Source organism: Culex pipiens, chromosome 1, assembly GCF_016801865.2.
Source record: "Culex pipiens pallens isolate TS chromosome 1, TS_CPP_V2, whole genome shotgun sequence".
Lineage (NCBI taxonomy): Eukaryota > Metazoa > Arthropoda > Insecta > Diptera > Culicidae > Culex > Culex pipiens.
The window spans coordinates 84,788,308-84,809,740 of record NC_068937.1 but is presented as its reverse complement, the minus strand read 5'-3'; the positions used below and the strand labels follow the sequence as shown (position 1 = coordinate 84,809,740).

The 21,433-nt window shown below is 43.1% G+C and overlaps 3 protein-coding genes across 5 annotated transcripts in view; 2 read left to right on the top strand and 1 right to left on the bottom strand.

Annotated features, from left to right (window-relative positions):
- The first annotated feature begins 6,655 nt into the window (after nucleotides 1-6,655).
- Nucleotides 6,656-10,840, top strand: LOC120430807 (helicase SKI2W). Of its 2 annotated transcripts, XM_052708564.1 has the most exons (6): nucleotides 6,656-6,703; nucleotides 6,798-6,869; nucleotides 6,926-9,250; nucleotides 9,313-10,078; nucleotides 10,144-10,322; nucleotides 10,386-10,840. In XM_052708564.1, exons 2-6 carry the CDS (start codon nucleotides 6,858-6,860, stop codon nucleotides 10,752-10,754), a joined length of 3,651 nt encoding a protein of 1,216 aa, XP_052564524.1. In that variant the 5' UTR covers nucleotides 6,656-6,703; nucleotides 6,798-6,857; the 3' UTR covers nucleotides 10,755-10,840. The 2 variants fall into 2 exon arrangements, with proteins under 2 accessions (XP_052564524.1, XP_039451863.1); XM_039595929.2 differs by lacking the exon at nucleotides 6,656-6,703 and having other exon boundaries at nucleotides 6,746-6,869.
- Nucleotides 10,841-10,843: 3 nt separating this feature from the next.
- Nucleotides 10,844-21,433, bottom strand: part of LOC120430809 (cell growth regulator with RING finger domain protein 1-like) — a 63,480-nt gene continuing 52,890 nt past the window's right edge. For both annotated transcript variants that reach the window (XM_039595931.2, XM_052708570.1), the window contains 2 exons: nucleotides 13,405-13,648; nucleotides 10,844-13,340 (listed from right to left, as the gene is read on the bottom strand). In XM_039595931.2, the coding sequence (XP_039451865.1) occupies nucleotides 13,162-13,340; nucleotides 13,405-13,648 (423 nt within the window). In that variant the 3' untranslated portion in view covers nucleotides 10,844-13,161. The remainder of the gene's footprint in view (nucleotides 13,341-13,404; nucleotides 13,649-21,433) is intronic.
- The window catches only part of LOC120430808 (uncharacterized), a 32,759-nt gene continuing 27,937 nt past the window's right edge, over nucleotides 16,612-21,433 (top strand). Inside the window, exon 1 of the mRNA XM_052708567.1 lies at nucleotides 16,612-17,018. The gene's annotated coding sequence lies outside the window, so the exon portion shown is untranslated. The remainder of the gene's footprint in view (nucleotides 17,019-21,433) is intronic.

Here is a 21,433-nt window from a genome sequence, read left to right as displayed (position 1 = left end):
CAGTCATCCCACATATTCGGAACACCCACAAATTCGGAACACTTTTGTGATAATTTATCAATAACATGGCAAATGTAGCTTTTCTGTCGACCCTACTATTTTTAGGGCCTTCATTTGGACATTCTCTTGCTATTTCACTAGTAAAATTAGTATTTTTTAAACAAAAAACCTCATTTCAAGACTATTTAATCCAGAGCAGCAAAACACTGCCTCCAAATTGCCTGTTCCATAATTGTGGGTTGTTATTGTGCCTCCCACAATTGTGGAACACCTGAATTTAACTGATATTTTAACAAAAAAAGTTATCAGACCACTTATAAAACATAACTTAGCTTGAGTTTCATTGGTTTCAGTGCGAGAAGTCATTATTTTGTAAAAATTATGTACTCACGGAGAGAACCAAAGTTTGTTTACATCCGTAAGAAAAAAGTGTTCCGAATTTGTGGATTTCAAGGGTCAATGTTTTTCTTCAAAAACTTGATATAAAAGTTAAAATTTGCAGTTGTTCGATACATCATTCGAAAGATCGCAAGAAAAGCTTTCAAATGAAGGTAAAAGCGAATTATTAAGTTCAATTATCGATTTGCTATGATTTTTTGAGCGTTGGCCGATCTGTAAACCGTTCCGAATATGTGGGATGACTGTACTCATCGTAGGCCGCGTCGACTTGCTTCGCATACAATTTGAGGGCATTGTACGCAAACTTTGTGTGGTCCTGTTTTGCATCCAAAATCGCCTTCCGAATACGACTCACTTTTGCCTTGGCTGCCTGGCAGCACTGGTCCAACGCATCGATGCTTTCGGACATTTCTCGCTCCCTTCTTCTTCTTTCCGCCGCTTCTTTCTGCTCACAAATACTAAGCGGCGCACTCAGCACACCCGTTGGCGTCGAAAATGGCGTCGATGGCGAAGGGAACAACACTTTCTTTACGCGCCCAGAGCGTAAAAACATCACCCGAAATCGCACTTCTTTTTCTCACTTTTTTCTCGCTTCAATCCGTGTCGGAATCTTCCAGCGAGGTTTTTCCACTTTTCAGGAACTCGCAAGTTCCGGCTCTTCTTGTTTTGAGGTTAGACCTCCACTTTCACTTTTCGCCCGTCCAGCCTCTTTCACGTTTCTGCACACCGACCTTCACTTCTCCGGCACTCGCAAGCACCCGGAATCTTCTTTCGGTCGGACTCGACCGCGCAGAAACTCCCGTCCGGTAACCGCAGTCTCCGGAACCACTATCCGCTGCAGCGCGTGCAAGCGGAATCTCGCGCCACGACCGTCGCGGAACACGTCGATTCTTTCCCGACTCGCGCACGAACCGAGAAACTGTCCTTCAATTCCACTGATCCCACATCCGGCTCGAAGGACCAAATGTTCTTCGGATTGGTCAGTGGAAAAGGGAACTCGTGGACTGTATTACAAACTAGATTTTATTGCGGAATAAAAAACACGTCTTAACCGCGCGAGTAGCTTTTTACTTGTATTTCTTCTTCTCCTCCTCTTCGTTAACTACTTCCGCCAGTGGCGACAAGAAAATTCTAGAGACTAGCTGTCAAATTTAGAACGCTACAACGTTTCTTACACTCTTAAGTTATTTTGCGCGTAACAGGGTGGATTAAGTAACGTTTTTATGTAACATTTTACCGCAATGTACGTTTAAAAGTTATTGTATGTTTGTGAGATGATTTTTATCAATTTATTTGCTAAATAAACTACTAAAGTAGGGCACTGAGTGCCGCACTCCGAAGGTGTCAGTTTTGATTCAATCGAACGTCATTTCAACGGTAACATTTCAAAAGGCATCATGTACATTTGGACACTTTCTGGGTTATTGCATATTATGAAAGTACTCCTAATAAGCTACCTCTCCACCAAAAATTAGCAAAAGTTACTTCAGTAAAGTCTGTTTAATCGTGTGTGTGTGTGTGTGTGTGTGTGTGTGTGTGTGTGTGTGTGTGTGTGTGCAACCAACCAAACGGGACCACGCGGTCGCTTCTTACAAATTGAGTTGTTTCCATGTATTTTTAGATCTTCATTCTATACATGCAAATAACTCGCATAATAGGCATTTGGAAGGTGTTAGCTCTGCCGAGCTTCGGTGACCCATTTCTACGCTGGCTAGCCGAGCGCGAGGTAGTGGTTAGCTTTTTTGCCTACCAATCCAAAGGACGGGGGATCGAACCCCGACTCGGGCGACTTTGATTTTTCGTTCATGTTCAGAGTTTCAAGATTAATATTTCCTATACTTTCTCGTTGGGAGCAGATGGGATTCGAACCCAGGACCATTCGCTTAGAAAGCGAACACCGTAACCAGTCAGCCACGGCCGCTCCTTCAGTAAAGTCTGTTTAATCATGATTTTAAATAAAGTAACATAAACAAAATCTCTGCCATCAGCAGTCCCTGTTTATATAGCCCTGTCAACATGTTGTCGCAGATAGAGCGGGCAATTATGATAGAATTTGAGGAATTCGCAAAAGAGCGCAAAATGTTATAAAGTAATCAAATGTGACCATTTGAAATGTTAGAGTTGAAACTCAAATGTTTCTTGATTTCCGTTAGACAACGAAGATGCACACAAAGCGAGAGCAACCTCGTGTGCAATGTAATGAGCCTGCTCCGCGTGTGCGCCTGTATAAGTCGGAGCGCGTCGTCAAGGTGGATTGAAGTGTGCGCAACGCGCACGTTGGTAGAGAAAAAGAGAGAGCAGAAACGAACGAATACTACGATCGTTGCGGATGTGGCGTGAGAGTGAGGCTGATGAACTTCGGAATGAACACACGCGGCGTGGTCGAGGTTTGAGACAGTTGCGTGTGTGTTTGTGCGCTTGTGGACCGACTGTGTCGGGACTGGCTTTCGGCTATCGGAATTCGGATTATTCGGAATCAGTTCTTTAGTCTGGCGTTTAATGCTGTAGCGAGCGGTTGTGTTTTATGCGGTGGGTGGTGGAACCAGAAACAAACCGAAGGTTCGCTTCCGAGTTTTTAAGAATAAATAAAGACCTGGCCTGAGTTACGACACATGTCAAATAAAAGACTACATGAACCTCGTGACGAAAAAAAAAGCACAGACAAACAGACGTGAAACTCTTTTCTATTCCATCGCCATCCAAAACGGTCAATTCAAATTTAAACAAGCAAAAAACATGGATGCCATAGTACCGCAACGAGACACGATCAAGAATGATGTCGCCACCGTACACTTTGACGTTTCTTGAATTGATTGGTTGTGTGTGTGAGCGCGCGATATATTGTGTGTGTGAGCGCGGGTTTTGTGAAAATCAAAGGAAAAATTGCATAAGAACATCGTTTTGATCAAATTTGATTCAAATTTGCTATGAAATGATACAGGAGTTTTTGATAAACTAAAAGAACTGTTATTTTGGGAGATTTTTGAATCCACGTTGTTGTTTTTTGCATCATCAACTGCGAAAGCAAAATATTCCTATTGAGATTCCCGTTAATTTCGCCACTCCGTTTAAAATAAACACAAAAGTATTCTTTCCTAGCTCCTCCTTGTTCACTTTAGCCAAGGCCTTTTGACCTGCCTTTGTCACCCTGTACAAATGATGGTTCATGTCTGTTCCGGACCGCGGAGTGGAATCTGCTGCGGAACGCCGTACGAAAGAGGATACCACAATGCAATGTTTCTGGTGCAGCAACTGTTTAATTTGCATTCTTTGACGCCATCGCGTGGAACTTTGGCAGCATTTTTCCCGATAATTTGTCTGATTCAAAAAAACTTACCCTTGAACATAACAATGTTTCATTACATAAACAACATACAAACGTCATTTTTCTTTTGTACACGCTTAATCGGATAAGGGGAAGAGGGTACACTCTTAGAGTGGTTTATTGAAACGATGAGGTTTCCGCAACAGGACTGCAGATCGCGCTAGTGTGCAGCCCAATTTTGAATCTTCTTGTGGGGACGATGGATTTTTTGAAAAAATCAGTTAAGATTCACGTCTGTTTGTCTGTGAAAAAAGCATCATGAAAAAAGCGCCATGTACATTCGGCGAAGAAAAACGAATCATAACAAAGCGTCCCCCTCAATGGCAGCAGGGTGATATAGACGTTGGTGATTTCAAAAGAAGTTATGCTAGGCGTAATCTAACATAAGGCACTCTCCACACTCAAAATAATGTTCACCACAATGTTGCATGAAAATATATGTGGTTATTTTCCATATGGATGTTCATGCCAAATCTACGTGAACCTCTAGTGGCTAGGCTGTATGCATTTTCAAATATACCAATACAGTCATACCCCACATCACAAGAATGTCACGTTACGGTTGCAGTAAATTCACGCAAGCTCTGCCTGATTGGAATGCAAATATCATATGATTTTCTAATGACTTTTACAGCGGGGGAGGTTGGGGGTGGGGCATTTTCTTCTTGTTTTGATTAATTGATTGATGATGATTAATTTTGAATGAAATAATTGAGCAGCAGTTTTAAACTTTTATTTTCGCTGTTTTTATTCACTTATACACAATCACACTAGCACGACAATCTCAATAACACAACAACACTCTACACAATACACTCGTTTTACATGTCTGGAAATTCAGGACGCACCCATGGTTCCGGCGGATCGTTTGCTGCTCGCGGGGTGTCTTAACCTGTTGTCGTACAGGACCGACGCCTTCGTCGCCTACTCCTCTGCATCGTTGGCTCCCTGGTAACCTTGGTGACCTGGACCTTTTTGGCTTCGCCCGCATCCTGCTCCAGGTTACGGTTGGCCGGCTCCGATGGTTGCGCGCTGGAACTACTGATTCAGTGGCCTAGAAAAAATGCACATAAAATTAATCAAATTTTTTGACAAAATGATGAAACAAATACTTACTATTTTACGCAAATATTTTACTCCGAAAAAAAATACCGCAAGCAGATTCGGGAAACGAGAAAAAAAACCGAAACGATGTTCATTTGATGAGAATCAGCAGCAAACTGACCGGCTGGAGACTTGCACGCCCAGCTAGAAATTTTCAGACAGGAATTTCATGCACCATCCCAACCATACCAACTTACACTAACAATTTCACCACAATGTTGCATGAAAAGGTGTATGGATTTTTTCCATACCAGTTTCCATGCGGGTGTTGCATGATTATAATGCAAACCAACAAGCAGCTGACTGCAAGCCGCGCCTCCAAATTTTCAGGCATGAATTTCACGTGACATTTAGTTGTATGAGTGTATGCTGCGTGAAAATCAAGAAGAGTTGACATGAATGTATGGCGATTGTTGCATGACTCATGCAAAACATTGTTTTGGGACAAAAATTGGCTGCCACAGGAATTTTCATGCAACATTGTGGTGAACATTATTTTGAGTGGCAGGATCCCTTCGAAAGATTGGCTGCGCTGGGGTCTGATTAGATTAGAACAGATCCAACCATGTTTTGACTACCTGCCTGACAATTTTAACACCTATTGGACAGCTCTCGTGTAACGATTGGTGCTTTTGATCCAAGGTTCTCTGTAGGTTCTCTTGTTCCAGCATTCATTCCAGTTCTCGAGTTTAGGCCATTTGCGAAATTATGGGAAAACGTAATCTTTATTACAACAATTCTGCGCACGGTAAGACGAAACGTTATGTTTCGTGTGTTTATGTTTTTTTTATGTTATGGTTACTCTGTGGTGATATAGACGTTGGTGATTTCAAAAGAAGTCATGTTTATTTTTCTCAAATAAAATTACGGAAATAATGTTTTATTGAATATGGATGGTCAAGTATCAATAAAACCAAGGTTTTTCATCGTTTGTTATCATTAGAAAATCTTATTAATTTTGTTTTTATATTAAAATGGGAATTGAAAATAGTTGCTCAACATTCAAATGTGTTTTTCACAAAAAGGATGGTGTGTACATGATGCTTTTTGAAATGTTGGCATCGATTTGTCAGTGTGCGTGGAACTCGCATGAAACTGAAAAAATATCGAGTGCGGCCGTCAAACCCTTCACCAAGCGGCGTAGAAAAATCGCGAAAAAACTGTCAAAATTCCCAAATTTGCCGGAAATCTTCACTTTCCACATGCAAATCTACACATTTTAAAATCTTTTCACTACTTTTCACGCGATTTTTTTTATAAAAACAATCGATTAAACAATTCAAATTTCGCGGACCGCACACCGCCAGCCACTCCAACTTTCAGAACTTTTCACAAGACTTTTCATCACTCCCCCTCCCCCAATTTTCGTAAAATTTCGTAACAGACGCCGACACCCCCTCCCCCCCTAACTGAGTTGCGTAATAAAAAAACGCTCCCTTTTTAAAATATCATCGAAATCAAGTTTAAATTACACCCATACCAAAAATCATGATTTTTTGAGTTCCAAATCCCACTTCTCATACGAATTTTTCAGTTCAACCCATATAACCATTTTTATGGTTGTAGTACCTGAACTCAAAAAATCGTATGAAAAGTGGGATTTGGAACTCAAAAAATCATGATTTTTGGTAAGGGTGTATTTAGCTCTTTGAGTATTTTTGATTCACTTTTGGACTTAATTTTTGACAGTCGTGCTATACAATTTTTACAGTGTACTAAACTTTTTCATTTATATTTCCGAATGACTTTTCTCAGCTGTCAAATAAAAAATCGACCAGTTTATTTACATTTTGTGATCAGTGAAGTGCACCCTTACCAAAAATCATGATTTTTTGAGTTCCAAATCCCACTTTTCATACGTTTTTTTGAGTTCAGGTACTACAACCATAAAAATGGTTATATGGGTTGAACTGAAAAATTCGTATGAAAAGTGGGATTTGGAACTCAAAAAATCATGATTTTTGGTAAGGGTGTGAAACATAATTTAGTTTCCATTAAATAATTTTGGAAGTTCTTTCAATTAGTCGCAATGTCTATCGATGTAAGTATTATCGTTCACCATAAGCATCTGAAATGTTAAATAATATTTAAATTTAGCCATCCTGGTGGAGCAAACCTCCCCCGATCGTCGAGGACACTGAGGACACACTTCGTCACTTTATCCTGGAACCGTTCTCTTCGGGTAGCGAGCCTAAGCCGAGCTTCTACCCGCGGACACTGACGATCGAGGCGCTGTACGAGATCCCGCCGGCACCGTTGGGCACCCAAATCGTGCCGAAACGCTGCCAGGAAACGGGTGCAATCATAGACTTTGTCGAGGTTCCCCTGGAAAATGCCGGAAGTAATGCGAAAAATTCTATGTCCCTGCAGCGTGAACCGGGCCCAGCGGACGACAATGCGACGCGAGGTTCGGCAGCGAACTTTCCCTTCTGGCCGGGTGGATTCGACGAACCGGAAAATACGCTGCAGATGCTGGACATTGACAACGCGGCGTTTGAGGAAAATTTAAAAACTTGTCCGCCCGGGTTTACGAATGGAATGGAGTTTGGTAATGTGAGGGTTTCCGACGGTGGCATCATCGATCTGTTGTCGGCCATCGAGCTAGAAATGGAAGGTTTGTCGGTTTGGGATCGGGATGGAAGTGACAGTTCTGACGATGAGCCGAGATTTGACCCGAAAACACTGAAAGCCGTTCCGCTTGGGGAAAATGTCGATGAAGATTTGCTCAAAGTTGAGCAGAATCCGGTTGAGCAGGTGCTTAAGATTGCAAATACGGGCACGAATGGGGTGAAAACTGCGGAATGGGCAGAAATTCTGGACGTGTCCAAGCCGGTGACGGATTTTCACACTAAAATTCCCGAAATGGCGCACAGATATCCGTTTGAGTTAGATATTTTTCAAAAGCAGGCCATCATCAAGCTGGAAGAGCACAACCACGTGTTTGTGGCCGCTCACACGTCGGCTGGAAAGACGGTTGTGGCGGAATATGCCATTGCATTGTCCAAAAAGCACATGACTAAAACGATCTACACTTCGCCGATCAAGGCACTGTCAAACCAGAAGTATCGGGACTTTAAATCAACCTTCGAAGACGTTGGATTGATAACTGGGGACATTCAGATAGATCCTACGGCATCCTGCCTGATTATGACGACGGAGATTCTCCGTTCCATGCTGTACTGTGGCAGTGACATAACTCGAGATTTGGAGTACGTGATTTTCGATGAGGTCCATTACATTACCGATGCCGACCGGGGACACGTGTGGGAAGAGGTTCTAATTTTGCTGCCCGACCACGTGTGCATCGTCATGCTGAGTGCCACAGTTCCGAACACGCTCGAATTTGCCAATTGGGTGGGAAAGACGAAAAAGAAACGCGTCCACGTCGTGAGTACTCCGAAGCGACCGGTTCCGCTCAAACATTACCTGTATACGGGTTGTGGGGGCAAGTCCAAGGACGACATGTTTTTGGTCGTGGACGAACAGAGCAAATTCCTCATTGATGGGTTCCGGAAGGCGAAAGAAGCCATCACGGCCAGGATGTCCAAAAACGCCAACAAGAACTCTGGCCGTCCGGCGCAGTTTAATCAGAAGCAGGAGCAAACCTTATGGGTCGGACTGATTGATCAGCTGCAAAAGAACGATAAACTACCCGTGGTTGCTTTCACGTTGTCACGGAACCGTTGCGATAACAATGCCAATGCGTTGATGTCGTGCGATTTGACCACGGGCCGGGAGAAATATCTCATAACGTCGTTCTTCCAGCTGTGTCTGCAAAAGCTGAAGCCCCCGGATCGTATGCTGCCTCAGGTAATTCAGGTCCAAAATTGCTTGCAACGAGGCATCGGAATTCATCACAGCGGAATTTTGCCCATTCTGAAGGAGATTGTGGAGATGTTGTTTGCGCGTGGCTTGGTGAAGATCCTGTTTGCGACAGAAACGTTCGCCATGGGCGTCAACATGCCCGCCAGGACGGTCATTTTCGACTCGACGAAGAAATTTGACGGCCAAACCTCGCGAATGTTGCAACCGGCCGAGTACACTCAGATGGCGGGTCGTGCCGGACGGCGTGGCCTGGATAAGAACGGAACCGTAATTATCATCTGCAAGATGGGTGTGGCGGGCGAATCCGAGCTTCAGAACATGATCCTTGGCAAGCCAATGCGACTGGAGTCACAGTTTCGGCTTACGTACGCGATGATACTCTACCTGCTGCGGGTGGAACTGGTCACGGTGGAGAACATGATGCTGCACAGCTTCCGCGAGTTTGGAAAGAGGTTGAAACTTCCCGAGAGCACCTGCGAGCTGAACAAGATGGAGGAAAAAATGTCCAAACTCAACGATCTTAGCGAGCATTTGAAGCCGTTGTGCCAGTTTTATGAAGCAGCTGCTGAATATCTAGGGAAATGGGACGAACTTATGGTAAGTAGTTGCAAATGGCTTCCCTCGGTATTTTAACTCATGATTGCTTTTCTCTCTTTCAGCCCAAACTATTTCTTTCGCAAAAAGTCTCCAACGAGATGAAACCGGGCCGGGTGTTGGTGGTAACCCACGCACAACACCACAACAAGCTGGCCATTCTGCTGTCCGTCGTCCAACAAGACCAGAATACCGCACGCTACAAGGTCCTGGTGCTTGACCACCAGAAAGCGCCGTCATCATCGACCGGAGATGCCGACAAGGATAACCCGGTGATGGAACGAGGCAAGCTGTGGCACCGAATGCTGGCGCTGTCCGCCCAACATCGCCACTTTGTACCGGAGGGCGTTGGTGGACATTGCGTGCTGCAGATTACCGTCGGCGACGTGATGGATGTCACGAAGCAGGTGATCAAGTGTGATCCAGTTAAAATTCTTCAAAATTGGGACAACCGGCAGATTCCCCGGTTCAAGGACCAACCGCCTTCGCAATCCGTGTTGGACGCGACGGCCGCGCTGAGCGAGCTCAACATGGACATTGTGAACGAAAAGACCAAGCTGGAGACATTAAAGTTCCAGTTCAACATCAATCAGGTTAAACTGAGTGAGGATTTGAAGCGGGCCAGGGAGGTGCTGGAACGTTTCCTACCTTACACCGACATTGCCGACTTTGGGCACGAGTTTGCATTTGTGTACGATCGCAAACAGTTGGAAACAAAACTGGAAGACCTCAAGTATCAAGTTTCCTACAAAAGCATGTCACTGTACCCGGATTATTGCAACAAGCTGAAGGTTCTGCAAGAGTTAAAGTACATCGACGATATGCAGCAGGGTAAGGCTTGAGCACTTTTAGTTGAGGCGATTCATAAGTAGAAAAAAACTATTATTTTTTTCCAGTGGCCATGAAAGGACGTGTTGCGTGCGAAATGGGCCAGAACGAGCTGATGATTACGGAGCTGGTGCTGCGGAACATTCTGACCGATCTGCAGCCGGCGGAAATTGCTGCCCTGCTGTCGAGCTTGGTCTTCCAGGCGAAAACCGAGGTGGAACCGAAAATGATCGAAACGTTGAAAAAGGTAAGATTACTCGAGTTGAACACAGCGAAGATCACGTGAACCCTCAACCAACGTAAATTTCAGGCGCGAGCACTCTTCGAAGAGGTCGAACGGGACATCCGCAGTGTGGAGCAGATGTACGGCGTGACGGATCTGCTTGAACGAGACAAGCTCAATTTTGGACTGGTGGAGGTCGTGTATGAGTGGGCCCGGAACAAGCCGTTTGCGGAAATCATGGACCTGACCGACATCAAGGAGGGCATCATTGTGCGCTGCATTCAGCAGCTGAACGAAACGTTGTGCAACGTAAAGGACGCCGCAAGAATTATCGGCGATCCTGTGTTGCACAGTAAAATGGAGGAGGCATCCAATGCCATCAAGCGGGACATTGTGTTTGCTGCTAGTCTGTACACTTCCAGCACGCCGATCGAGATCGATAACTCGGTGGAGTGAGTGGCGATGGGAACGCATGTTGACATAAATTGCAATTGTTCGTATCTCTATTGGGCTTTCTCAATACATTTGTTTTAAAAATCTTCTCCGACAGTTTAATTATTTTTATTATGTTTCGCTACCTTAAAAATACCTAGGCAATATTGTTTATCGGGTTTTTCTACATACAATAAATTATCTAGGCTAAATTTTGCTATTACTTCAGAAGGTTATTACTGTGCCGATCAACCTCTGAGCGTTGAACGTTTGAAATTCTTTATTTTTAAAATACTAAGAATGAATCACCCTAGCTGGGTCAATCGTGCTTTTGATTTTGGAATTTTTAATCACATATATGGTTCTAATGTTTTACATGGTTAATAAAAATACACGGGAGAAGGATTGCTTTTATCTTGAGTTGGCTATTTTGAGTTATTGTTTATTGAAGCGGGACTAAAATATGTATAAATTCAGATAAAACAATAAATCGAAGAATTAAAGCCGGTTGCTAAAGATAAAGATTGATTAATTTACAGGTTTATGAAAATAAACTCTACCATGCCTGCAGAATCACTGATTTCGTAGCTTCGCTTTTTAATAATGTATTTTTGTCCAGATATTTCGAAATTGCTAAAATTTAACTTGCATGCAAATTTAGTTTAGAAAAATGTTAAATAAATTTTAAACAAATATTAAACAAATTTTGTTTAAGCGTTTGGTAGGGGAGTGTTCTTTTATTACGTAACGTAGTTGGGGCGAGAGTGGGGGTTACACTTCATACAAAATTTATAAAATTTGTATGAAAATTTAGTTAAGATGGAGGGGGGGGGGGGAGGGGGGGTCGAAACGCTCACTATTTTGCGTTACGTAATAAAATAACGCTCCCTAGTGTGTGTGAGCTCCGTGTAAAGAGTAGAGAGCCTGGAGCTTATAATAAGCTCCAGGCTCTCTAGTAAAGAGGGTGTCAAACTAAAAAGTGACCCCGTGCAATTTGTGTCAAACCATCGGGGTTTCAGTGTATTGCTGTTAAACTATAATCATCGGATCATATGATTGATCTGGACAACAACTTTATTGACTTTAAGGAGGTTCAGCTTCTGAAATGTATAAATAGGGTTCTATGTCAATTTTTATGTACACCGTTAAAAATAGATAGAAAACCATTCCTGATCACGTTTTTTCATTAAATGAAATGAAATTAAATTTAATTAAGGGTGCACAGCAACGAAGGAAGTTGTTGTCTTCTTATTCCAAAATTGTCAAACTTACGGACCCAATCCTGCAATAACTGGATTGTAAAATTAATCAAACGTAATTAATCTAAAAAATGAGCTATATCGTTGTGAACAATAATACACTAAAACCCCGATGGTTTGACACCAATTGTTGTCAAACGAACGGTATCACTTTTTAGTTTCACACTCTTTTTACACAGCGCTTACACTTTGACGTCGTCGTGCTATCTTGTCGCACCCGCCATTTTGACGTTCCGAGAAAAACGTACCTATGCTTAAAATCTTTACGGTAGTCTCACTTGTACGTGCGTCAGACGCATCCTGACCTGAAATCCCTTTGCCTTTTGTCGCACTTACATCAATTTTCAGAGAGTGACAAGATAGCACGACAAGATTGAAACTACTTTCATATGAAAAGTGGTTTTCTTTGAATATCTCAGGATTGAAATCGAATTTTGGGGATCTGTGAAGGTCAAAAGGTGAGGCATTGTGAGCTGCACAAAATTTTGGTCCAAAATTCACGTACCACAAGTTAGCGACGACTTACTATCAAACGTTTGGTTTGGCACATTTTTTTGTCATGTTGGTACCACTGCGTGATTGGAATTTCGGGCGTGCATAGGATAGGGTATAAGGAATCCCAAGATGAAACGAATTAAAAAAAAACATTGATTGAAATCGCTGTGAATTGCGTAAAACTAAAATATTTCACTGAAATGCCCAATTCTGCGATTCTGCAGTAATGGGTTATTTGGGATAAATCTTATTTACCACTGAAAGTAGTCAGAAGCCATACAATTTCGATGATGATTTGGCTGAACAAAAAAATCGACAACATTGTGTTTGTGAGACGGACTTGCTTTGAGTGTTATAAGGGCAGATAATTAGAGCATAGTCATAGAAACGAATCAAGCAATCTTAAAATAAAAGGAACAAGCCGCACAAGATTAAACAATAAAACAATAGAACTTCCCTTATCGTATCTAGAATTTGTGACTCCGATCGCCGGCGATGTTCATACACAATGAAATAGAATATTGCTTATTTTTTTGATTTAAAAGCGTTTCCCACGTGCAAGATGTCGAAATCACGTCAACGCTGTTAATTCTATTCCAAGATGATTTTAGTTTATCCACAAATCCACAATTTATTAACACATTAAAACACATCGCTTAAGTCAGGTGGGACGCTCGTTATCTGAACCCTAAAAAGTCTGTTAGTCTATCGTTGAGTGCGTCCAACCAGTGAACGGCCACTTTGGACTTGCTATTTACCTTGGACTCGATCGCATTCGGTGGTACGTACTCCTCCGATCGTATGCAGAAATAGCTGGTGATTGCAGCGCGGCACATCGGACAGCGGTCCAGTTTGCCTGAAATTGGTGAAGCCAAATAAGCATACATTTGTTCTAAAATATATGTTTTGCAAAAACTCACCGAAGCAAACCGCGCAGATGCAGGTGTGTCGGCAGGGTAACAGCGCCCGCGAAAGAGGAAAGTAGTGGCAAACCACACACAGCTGCTCGATGCCGGGACAGTCCTGAAGTACCGAGTCCGTGCACAACAGTGGCCCAGTGCTGTCCGCACAAGCAACGGGCTCCGCCAGGGACAGCGATCCGGAGATCTGCGTGGAACCACCATCATCGGACGACGACGGATCTCCGGTGGCTAGGTACAGTTGCTGGAAAATGTAAGGGATTTTTATAAGGCGCGCTGAATTTTTTATTTAATTGCATTTTATCGTTCTCAGCCTCATCTTGTTGAATGTTTTATTTCACACTTTATTAAAAAAAATTTATCAAATTGTTCGCTTGGTGGTCTTTATTACAAGATTCCTACTCGAAACTAGATTTCCGGAGGCTTGGAACAGTGAGGGAATTCTTACTGACGACTTTAGGATTGTGAGTCCAAAGACTCCTGCTGACTGACTGACTGACTGACCTAACGACCAGAACTGTTGTCAAACGAACGGGGTCACTTTTTAGTTTGACACCCCTTTTACACGGAATTCACACACGCTACCAAACGTTTGTTTTGATAGTGTGCGTGAGCGCCCTGTAAAAAGTGACGGTTCATCACTTTTTAGTTTGACTTTGACCAACAAACGGAGTACAAACTAAAAAAAGTGTCAAACGAAAAAGTGACCAACCACCGGGGGTTTAGTGTACCGTCATCAGGGGTGACATTGGGTCTGGGGTGATATTGGGTCATTCAAATTTCAGCATTTATGTATGACCCGAACTCACACCTTTGGATTGGTGGTCTGGGACGCTAAGCAGTCGGCCATCAGAAGGGTGATCCGCAGTGTTGAAACGTTATCTTCTCATATTAAAATTAAAAATACGCGCTGGTCCCGGAATTGCCTGACGGGATGCTTGCTTCTATGTTTAGGCGGGGCCGAACAATGCCCAGCGACTTCGGACCGCAAGAAGCTCTGTCATTCTGAAATGGGTCGTTGCCAGCAGCGCGAGGGCTATCACTACCTAATACCCGGGACTGAGATAAGCTGTATCAGCATCCGGCATATACAAAGTCTGATACAAATTATACTTTCCCATAATTTCGCTACCGGTTAGCGGGTATTGGATTGGACCACACACACACACACACACACACACACACACACACACACACACACACACACACACACACACACACACACCGGCGGACCGGTATGGTGGACGGCGCAGGGGACGAAGCGAAATCGAGCGCTGCTCGACAGAACGCAGAGACTGATGGCCATGCGGGTTGCAAGCGCATACAGGACCATCTCGTCGGAAGCAGTTGGCGTCATAGCCGGAATGATCCCCATCGGCATCACACTGGAGGAGGACACCGTGCGCTACACCCGAAGAGGCACGAGAGGTATCCGGGAAGCTAAAGGGCATGGCGTTCAAGGACTGGTTTAGTGGGTCGGGAAATTCGTTTTTCTCAACCCCACACTACCTGAGAAATTAATTCTCAGGTGTCTGGTAGCAGATTCCGACCTTGTAAAAAAAAAAAAAAAAAAAAAAACACACACACACACACACACACACACACAATGATGACGGTACACCCTGACACGCAGAAAAATATGTTGTACGATCAGCCTGTACGAGGTTTGATTCAACAAAAATTTTGTTGAATACCCAAGTAACCGCGAAGCACTAAATAGCGGCATTAAATCAGCATTATATTGGCATTTAATACCAGCAAATAATGCTTCAAAACATTTAATCAGCACTTTTCCCTTGAGAAATATTTCAAGTGGCGCACAGTGATGCTGATTTAATACTTCACCGAAAGCTCGAACAAAAATAAACTGCTTTATCGACGTCAAGGCTGGGGAAAAAAAGAACAGTTGCTCCACACACACTAGAGTTATCTACGTGCGCATGTATTGAGTGTTTGTACACGAAGGGTTTTGCCTTCCTCACCTTACTGAGGAAAGGCTATAAAATCACTCGAAAAATGAACTTCTTAATTTGACCTCGTAGACCCACCTTCACGTATACCTATCGACTCAGAATCATGTTCTGAGCAAATGTCTGTGTGGATGTGTGTAGGTGGGTGGACAAAAAAATTGTCACTCGATTATCTCCGGACTGGATGAACGGATTTTGACCCTATTAGTCTCATTCGATCCGTCTTGGGGTCCCATAGGTCTCTATTTAAAATCAGCAAGTTTAGTTAAGTTACTTCAAAAGTTATGCTAAAAAACGATTTTTGCGTATGTCCGGAAGATTGTAAAAAGGGTGGTTTTTGTTAGAAACCCTGCCATGTTATACATTTTCAGAAAGGTATTAAAAAGACCTTTCCAATGAGCCCAAAACATTGAAGATCTGACAATCCTATCAAAAGTTATAGGCACTTAAGTGTTATTTATACACTTTTTGGAGGCCGGATCTCAGATATTTCAGTAAAAATGATGTCCGGGTCCATCATGCGACCCATCGTTAGTTAGATAATCGAAAGACCTTTCAAATGAGCCTAAAACATCAAGGATCTAACAACCCTATTAAAAGTTATTGGCACTTAAGTGTTATTTATACACTTTTTAGAGGTTGGATTTCAGTTATTGTGATAAAAATATTGTCTGAATCTTCCATGCGAACTATCGTTGGATAGGTTTTTTTTATCAGACCTTGCCGATGAGCCAGAAATATTGATGGTCTGCGAACCATATCAAAAGAAATGAGTAATTAAGTTGATTGGTTAAACATGTTAAGGGGAATGTTGCTATTTTTACTTAATGTATTGAATTTATGAATATGAGGAAGGCACCAACCACCTAAAGGTGGATTAAGTAACGTTTTTAGGTTAAAATTAGTACCCGCCAGCAAAAACAAATGGTAAGCTAGTGTGCGTGAGATCGGGCTTAGATAGCTCTCTTGGTGGTGGGCCTCCTTTTTTTCTCCTGTACACTCAAAATCAGAAGTACCCTTCAAAAAGGGTTTTATCTACCCTTTATCTGTCATCCCATAGAAAAAAAACCCTTTTTGAGGGTTACTTCCACCCTTTTTTCAAGTTTACCGGTAGTAACCCTTTTCAAAAGGGTGACGACGGGTGAACTTGAAAAAAAGGGTGGAAGTAACCCTCAAAAAGGGTTTTTTTTTCTTTGGGATGACAGATAAAGGGTAGATAAAACCCTTTTTGAAGGGTACTTCTGATTTTGAGTGTAGAGTTATCTAAGCCCGCTCTCACACACACTAGCACGCCATTTGTTTTGCTGGCCGGTACAAAATTTAACATCAATCTTTTTCGTGTACGTACACGCAATACATGCGCACGTAGATAACTCTGTTGCCTTTCATGTGTGAGTGTGACACTTTGATGTTATGCTTACATTTTTCTCGTCGATCTCCAGGATGCGCGTCAGCCAACTGATGTATTCTGAATGGAGTGTTTGTTTTGAAAGTTTTAATCAATGTGGTTGATGCATCGAACATCAATGAAGACTTTCTTTCTGCTGTTTCGAGATTCTGGTTCATGGTTCTGGTTCAAAAACCCGTTGTCATTTCGTTGGACGGAAATTATTTACGAGTCGCTCAGCAAATTGCGGCAAGCCAGTAAGTGCAGTGCAATCAATTACGGAAAGCTTGAGGTTAATAGGGACAAGTACTGACTAACGGGAACTGTTTTTCCGAGGAGTGCTTGGTCCACGGTTGGCAAAATTTCGCAAAGTGTATCAGACTTCCGGAAAGCAGCTTTTTGATTGCAATTTAGCAGAGAACTTTTGAAAATTTTCTTTGTGCTATGGGCATATGTTTTGAAAAATTTGGCTTCATTTCAGGCTGCAGTTTAAAAAAAAAACACTTCAGTCAGCGGGAATTGAATCCAGTTCACGCAAAAAAAAACTGTTGCACACTGGGGGAAATGCGCCTTAGTCCACACGCTTATTGGAACGGTATAACGGGAGAAGGATAAAAGCTAATAAGAGCGTGCCTGGATGAAATGTTTCCCGTATCGATGGGTTACTTTGTTGATAAACATCAATTGCTTTAAAGCACATTTCCAGAGTTTTTTTTGATTAGGTCCTATAAACATATGAAAGACAATAGTTTATTGGTCCTTTTCAAAAATAACTCTGGATTTTCAAGGTCGTAAATGGTGACAAAAACCAAATCTTGATTTTTTTCAATTCCACAAAAATCTCTTGTTGTTTTGAAAAAGTTGCGTTGATTCAACAAAAATCTTGATTTTCAAATCAACAAAATGTTTTGTTGATTCAAATATGCATTATTTTTCTGCGTGTACCAAAAATAATTATTTTCTGAGTTCAATATCCCCCTTTTTCAAACGATTTTTTGAGTTCAGGTATACAACCATAAAAAGGGTTGAACTGAAAAAATCGCATGAACTCGGAAAATCATGATTTTTGGTTAGGATGTAGAGTTTTTTTTAAAAGGTACTATAAGCTATTTTGTTTCATATGTTTATAGGAACTATTGAAAAAAACACCGAGTTTAAATCAATCGCGCACAACTATTTCAATTTTTTTTTAACCCAGGATTTGTTCAAATTGGTGAACTTATGGCTTTTTCATCTAATAAAATATCAATATACAATAATTGAAGATAACTTATATAATAAAACTTTGAATTCATTTTGTTGCGTCCGCGGAAAAGTCCTTTCGGAGGGGTCATGAATAAACACACAACGAGTAACACGAAACATAATAAACTATTTATTTACAACAACAATACAACAGATTAAAATGCGTGCACTCGCGGGAGAAGTCGTCAACCATCTAACAGCTGCTTTTGCGTCGACGAGGTGATACACCAATATCACTCGTTAGCCCAGCTGTAGTGGTGTTGTCTGTGGATAGGGATCCTCACAATCCCATATCCAACACATTTTTTGACGAAGAACTTCGTCTTAGGGCTCTATACAGGGTAGCAATCCAAAATTTCGCGAAGCGAAATGAAACGCTTGGTTTCACCTTCCCCTCTCGGCAAATTTCCCCTCTTCTTAGCGCACGCTGGTTGGTTGAACAAACGTTTCCCAATCAGTCAATCGAGAGACGTGAGATTGATGTATCTAAAATCACCCCCACTCTACCTCATAATTTTCGGATCGTCGACGGGCAACAAGCGAATAAGGAGGTATAGGAGAATGGGTGCAAAAAGGCGGGGCATACGTCCCCGACCTAAATCAACAAAAAGCGGCTCGGTCAGTCCCGAAAATTCATTCTGTTGCTGGACGTCGACGAGTCAACATCGGGAGCAGATGGCCTGGAGGCCCGGTAGCAGACGGCTTGGTGGCCCGGGAGCAGATGGCTTGGTGGCCCGGGAGCAGATGGCTTGGTGGCCCGGGAGCAGATGGCTTGGTGGCCCGGGAGCAGATGGCCTGGAGGCCCGGGAGCAGATGGTCTGGAGGCATAGACATGTCAGCCGGCATGAGCGGGAGGCAACCACCTGGAGTGGCCGGAGGCCCCGGGGATGTTCCGATGGGCGGACATTTGCCGAACCATAAGAGTTGGGGCAATATGGGTATCAAACTTTAGGGATTTTGATACTGGACATGAAATTTGACATTTTGGCAGCAGTGGCCACTACCTGGAGTGGCCGGAGGCCCCGGGGATGTTACGATGGGGGGACATTTGCCGAACCATAAGAGTTGGGGCAATATGGGTATCAAACTTTAGGGATTTTGATACTGGACATGAAATTTGACATTTTGGCAGTAGTGGCCACAACCTGGAGTGGCCGGAGGCCCCGGGGATGTTCCGATAAGGGGACATTTGCGGAACCATAAGAGTTGGGGCAATATGGGTATCAAACTTTAGGGATTTTGATACTGGACATGAAATTTGACATTTTGGCAGTAGTGGCCACAACCTGGAGTGGCCGGAGGCCCCGGGGATGTTCCGATGGGGGGACATTTGCCGAACCATAAGAGTTGGGGCAATATGGGTATCAAACTTTTGGGATTTTGATACTGGACATGAAATTTGACATTTTGGCAGCAGTGGCCACTACCTGGAGTGGCCGGAGGCCCCGGGGATGTTCCGATGGGGGGACATTTGCCGAACCATAAGAGTTGGAGCAATATGGGTATCAAACTTTAGGGATTTTGATACTGGACATGAAATTTGACATTTTGGCAGTAGTGGCCACAACCTGGAGTGGCCGGAGGCCCCGGGGATGTTCCGATAAGGGGACATTTGCGGAACCATAAGAGTTGGGGCAATATGGGTATCAAACTTTAGGGATTTTGATACTGGACATGAAATTTGACATTTTGGCAGTAGTGGCCACTACCTGGAGTGGCCGGAGGCCCCGGGGATGTTCCGATGGGGGGACATTTGCGGAACCATAAGAGTTGGGGCAATATGGGTATCAAACTTTAGGGATTTTGATACTGGACATGAAATTTGACATTTTGGCAGCAGTGGCCACTACCTGGAGTGGCCGGAGGCCCCGGGGATGTTCCGATAAGGGGACATTTGCGGAACCATAAGAGTTGGGGCAATATGGGTATCAAACTTTAGGGATTTTGATACTGGACATGAAATTTGACATTTTGGCAGTAGTGGCCACTACCTGGAGTGGCCGGAGGCCCCGGGGATGTTCCGATGGGGGGACATTTGCCGAACCATAAGAGTTGGGGCAATATGGGTATCAAACTTTAGGGATTTTGATACTGGACATGAAATTTGACATTTTGGCAGTAGTGGCCACTACCTGGAGTGGCCGGAGGCCCCGGGGATGTTCCGATGGGGGGACATTTGCGGAACCATAAGAGTTGGGGCAATATGGGTATCAAACTTTAGGGATTTTGATACTGGACATGAAATTTGACATTTTGGCAGCAGTGGCCACTACCTGGAGTGGCCGGAGGCCCCGGGGATGTTCCGATGGGGGGACATTTGCCGAACCATAAGAGTTGGGGCAATATGGGTATCAAACTTTAGGGATTTTGATACTGGACATGAAATTTGACATTTTGGCAGTAGTGGCCACAACCTGGAGTGGCCGGAGGCCCCGGGGATGTTCCGATAAGGGGACATTTGCGGAACCATAAGAGTTGGGGCAATATGGGTATCAAACTTTAGGGATTTTGAAACTGGACATGAAATTTTACATTTTGGCAGTAGTGGCCACAACCTGGAGTGGCCGGAGGCCCCGGGGATGTTCCGATAAGGGGACATTTGCGGAACCATAAGAGTTGTGGCAATATGGGTATCAAACTTTAGGGATTTTGATACTGGACATGAAATTTGACATTTTGGCAGTAGTGGCCACTACCTGTAGTCACAGAGAACAGATGCACATCACTGGACAAAAAGCACCGAAAAACGTGTGGCCTGGACATGAAATTTTACATTTTGGCAGTAGTGGCCACAACCTGGAGTGGCCGGAGGCCCCGGGGATGTTCCGATAAGGGGACATTTGCGGAACCATAAGAGTTGTGGCAATATGGGTATCAAACTTTAGGGATTTTGATACTGGACATGAAATTTGACATTTTGGCAGTAGTGGCCACTACCTGTAGTCACAGAGAACAGATGCACATCACTGGACAAAAAGCACCGAAAAACGTGTGTAAAAATTCAAACCAAGATACGTTGAAAAGAGCTACACTGAGCAAAAATCCCACGGTTTATCGAAGTGTTCTACACATGATCTGACCCTGCTGTACAGAGCACTCAAATATCAATCGCAAAACACTTGAATTTTGGGCACCAAAATATACTGTCAATTCAATAGCAAAACACTTGAATTTGACGTGTTGCGTCACATGAAATACAATATTATATTTATTGGTTTTAAATAGCTTTTCTTTCTATAATCAATGCATGTTTGCATGTAAAAGAAATGGATTTCGATTTTTTTAAATAAAGAAGATGTTGCGCAATTGAATTTTTTGGCTGCTTTTATTTTCTAACTTCAAGAACAACTTGGTGTGTAAAAATTTTGTAATTTTTTTCATCCGGTTGTCCCGATACCACCACTGCTTCCTGGGAGGTTCCTCAGCG

Bases quoted from the DNA above. Each gene is read 5' to 3' on its own strand.
- LOC120430807 (XM_052708564.1), top strand. The intron at 9,251-9,312 runs GTAAGTAGTTGC...TCTCTCTTTCAG, and splicing joins GGAAATGGGACGAACTTATG to CCCAAACTATTTCTTTCGCA. The intron at 10,323-10,385 runs GTAAGATTACTC...CGTAAATTTCAG, and splicing joins TGATCGAAACGTTGAAAAAG to GCGCGAGCACTCTTCGAAGA.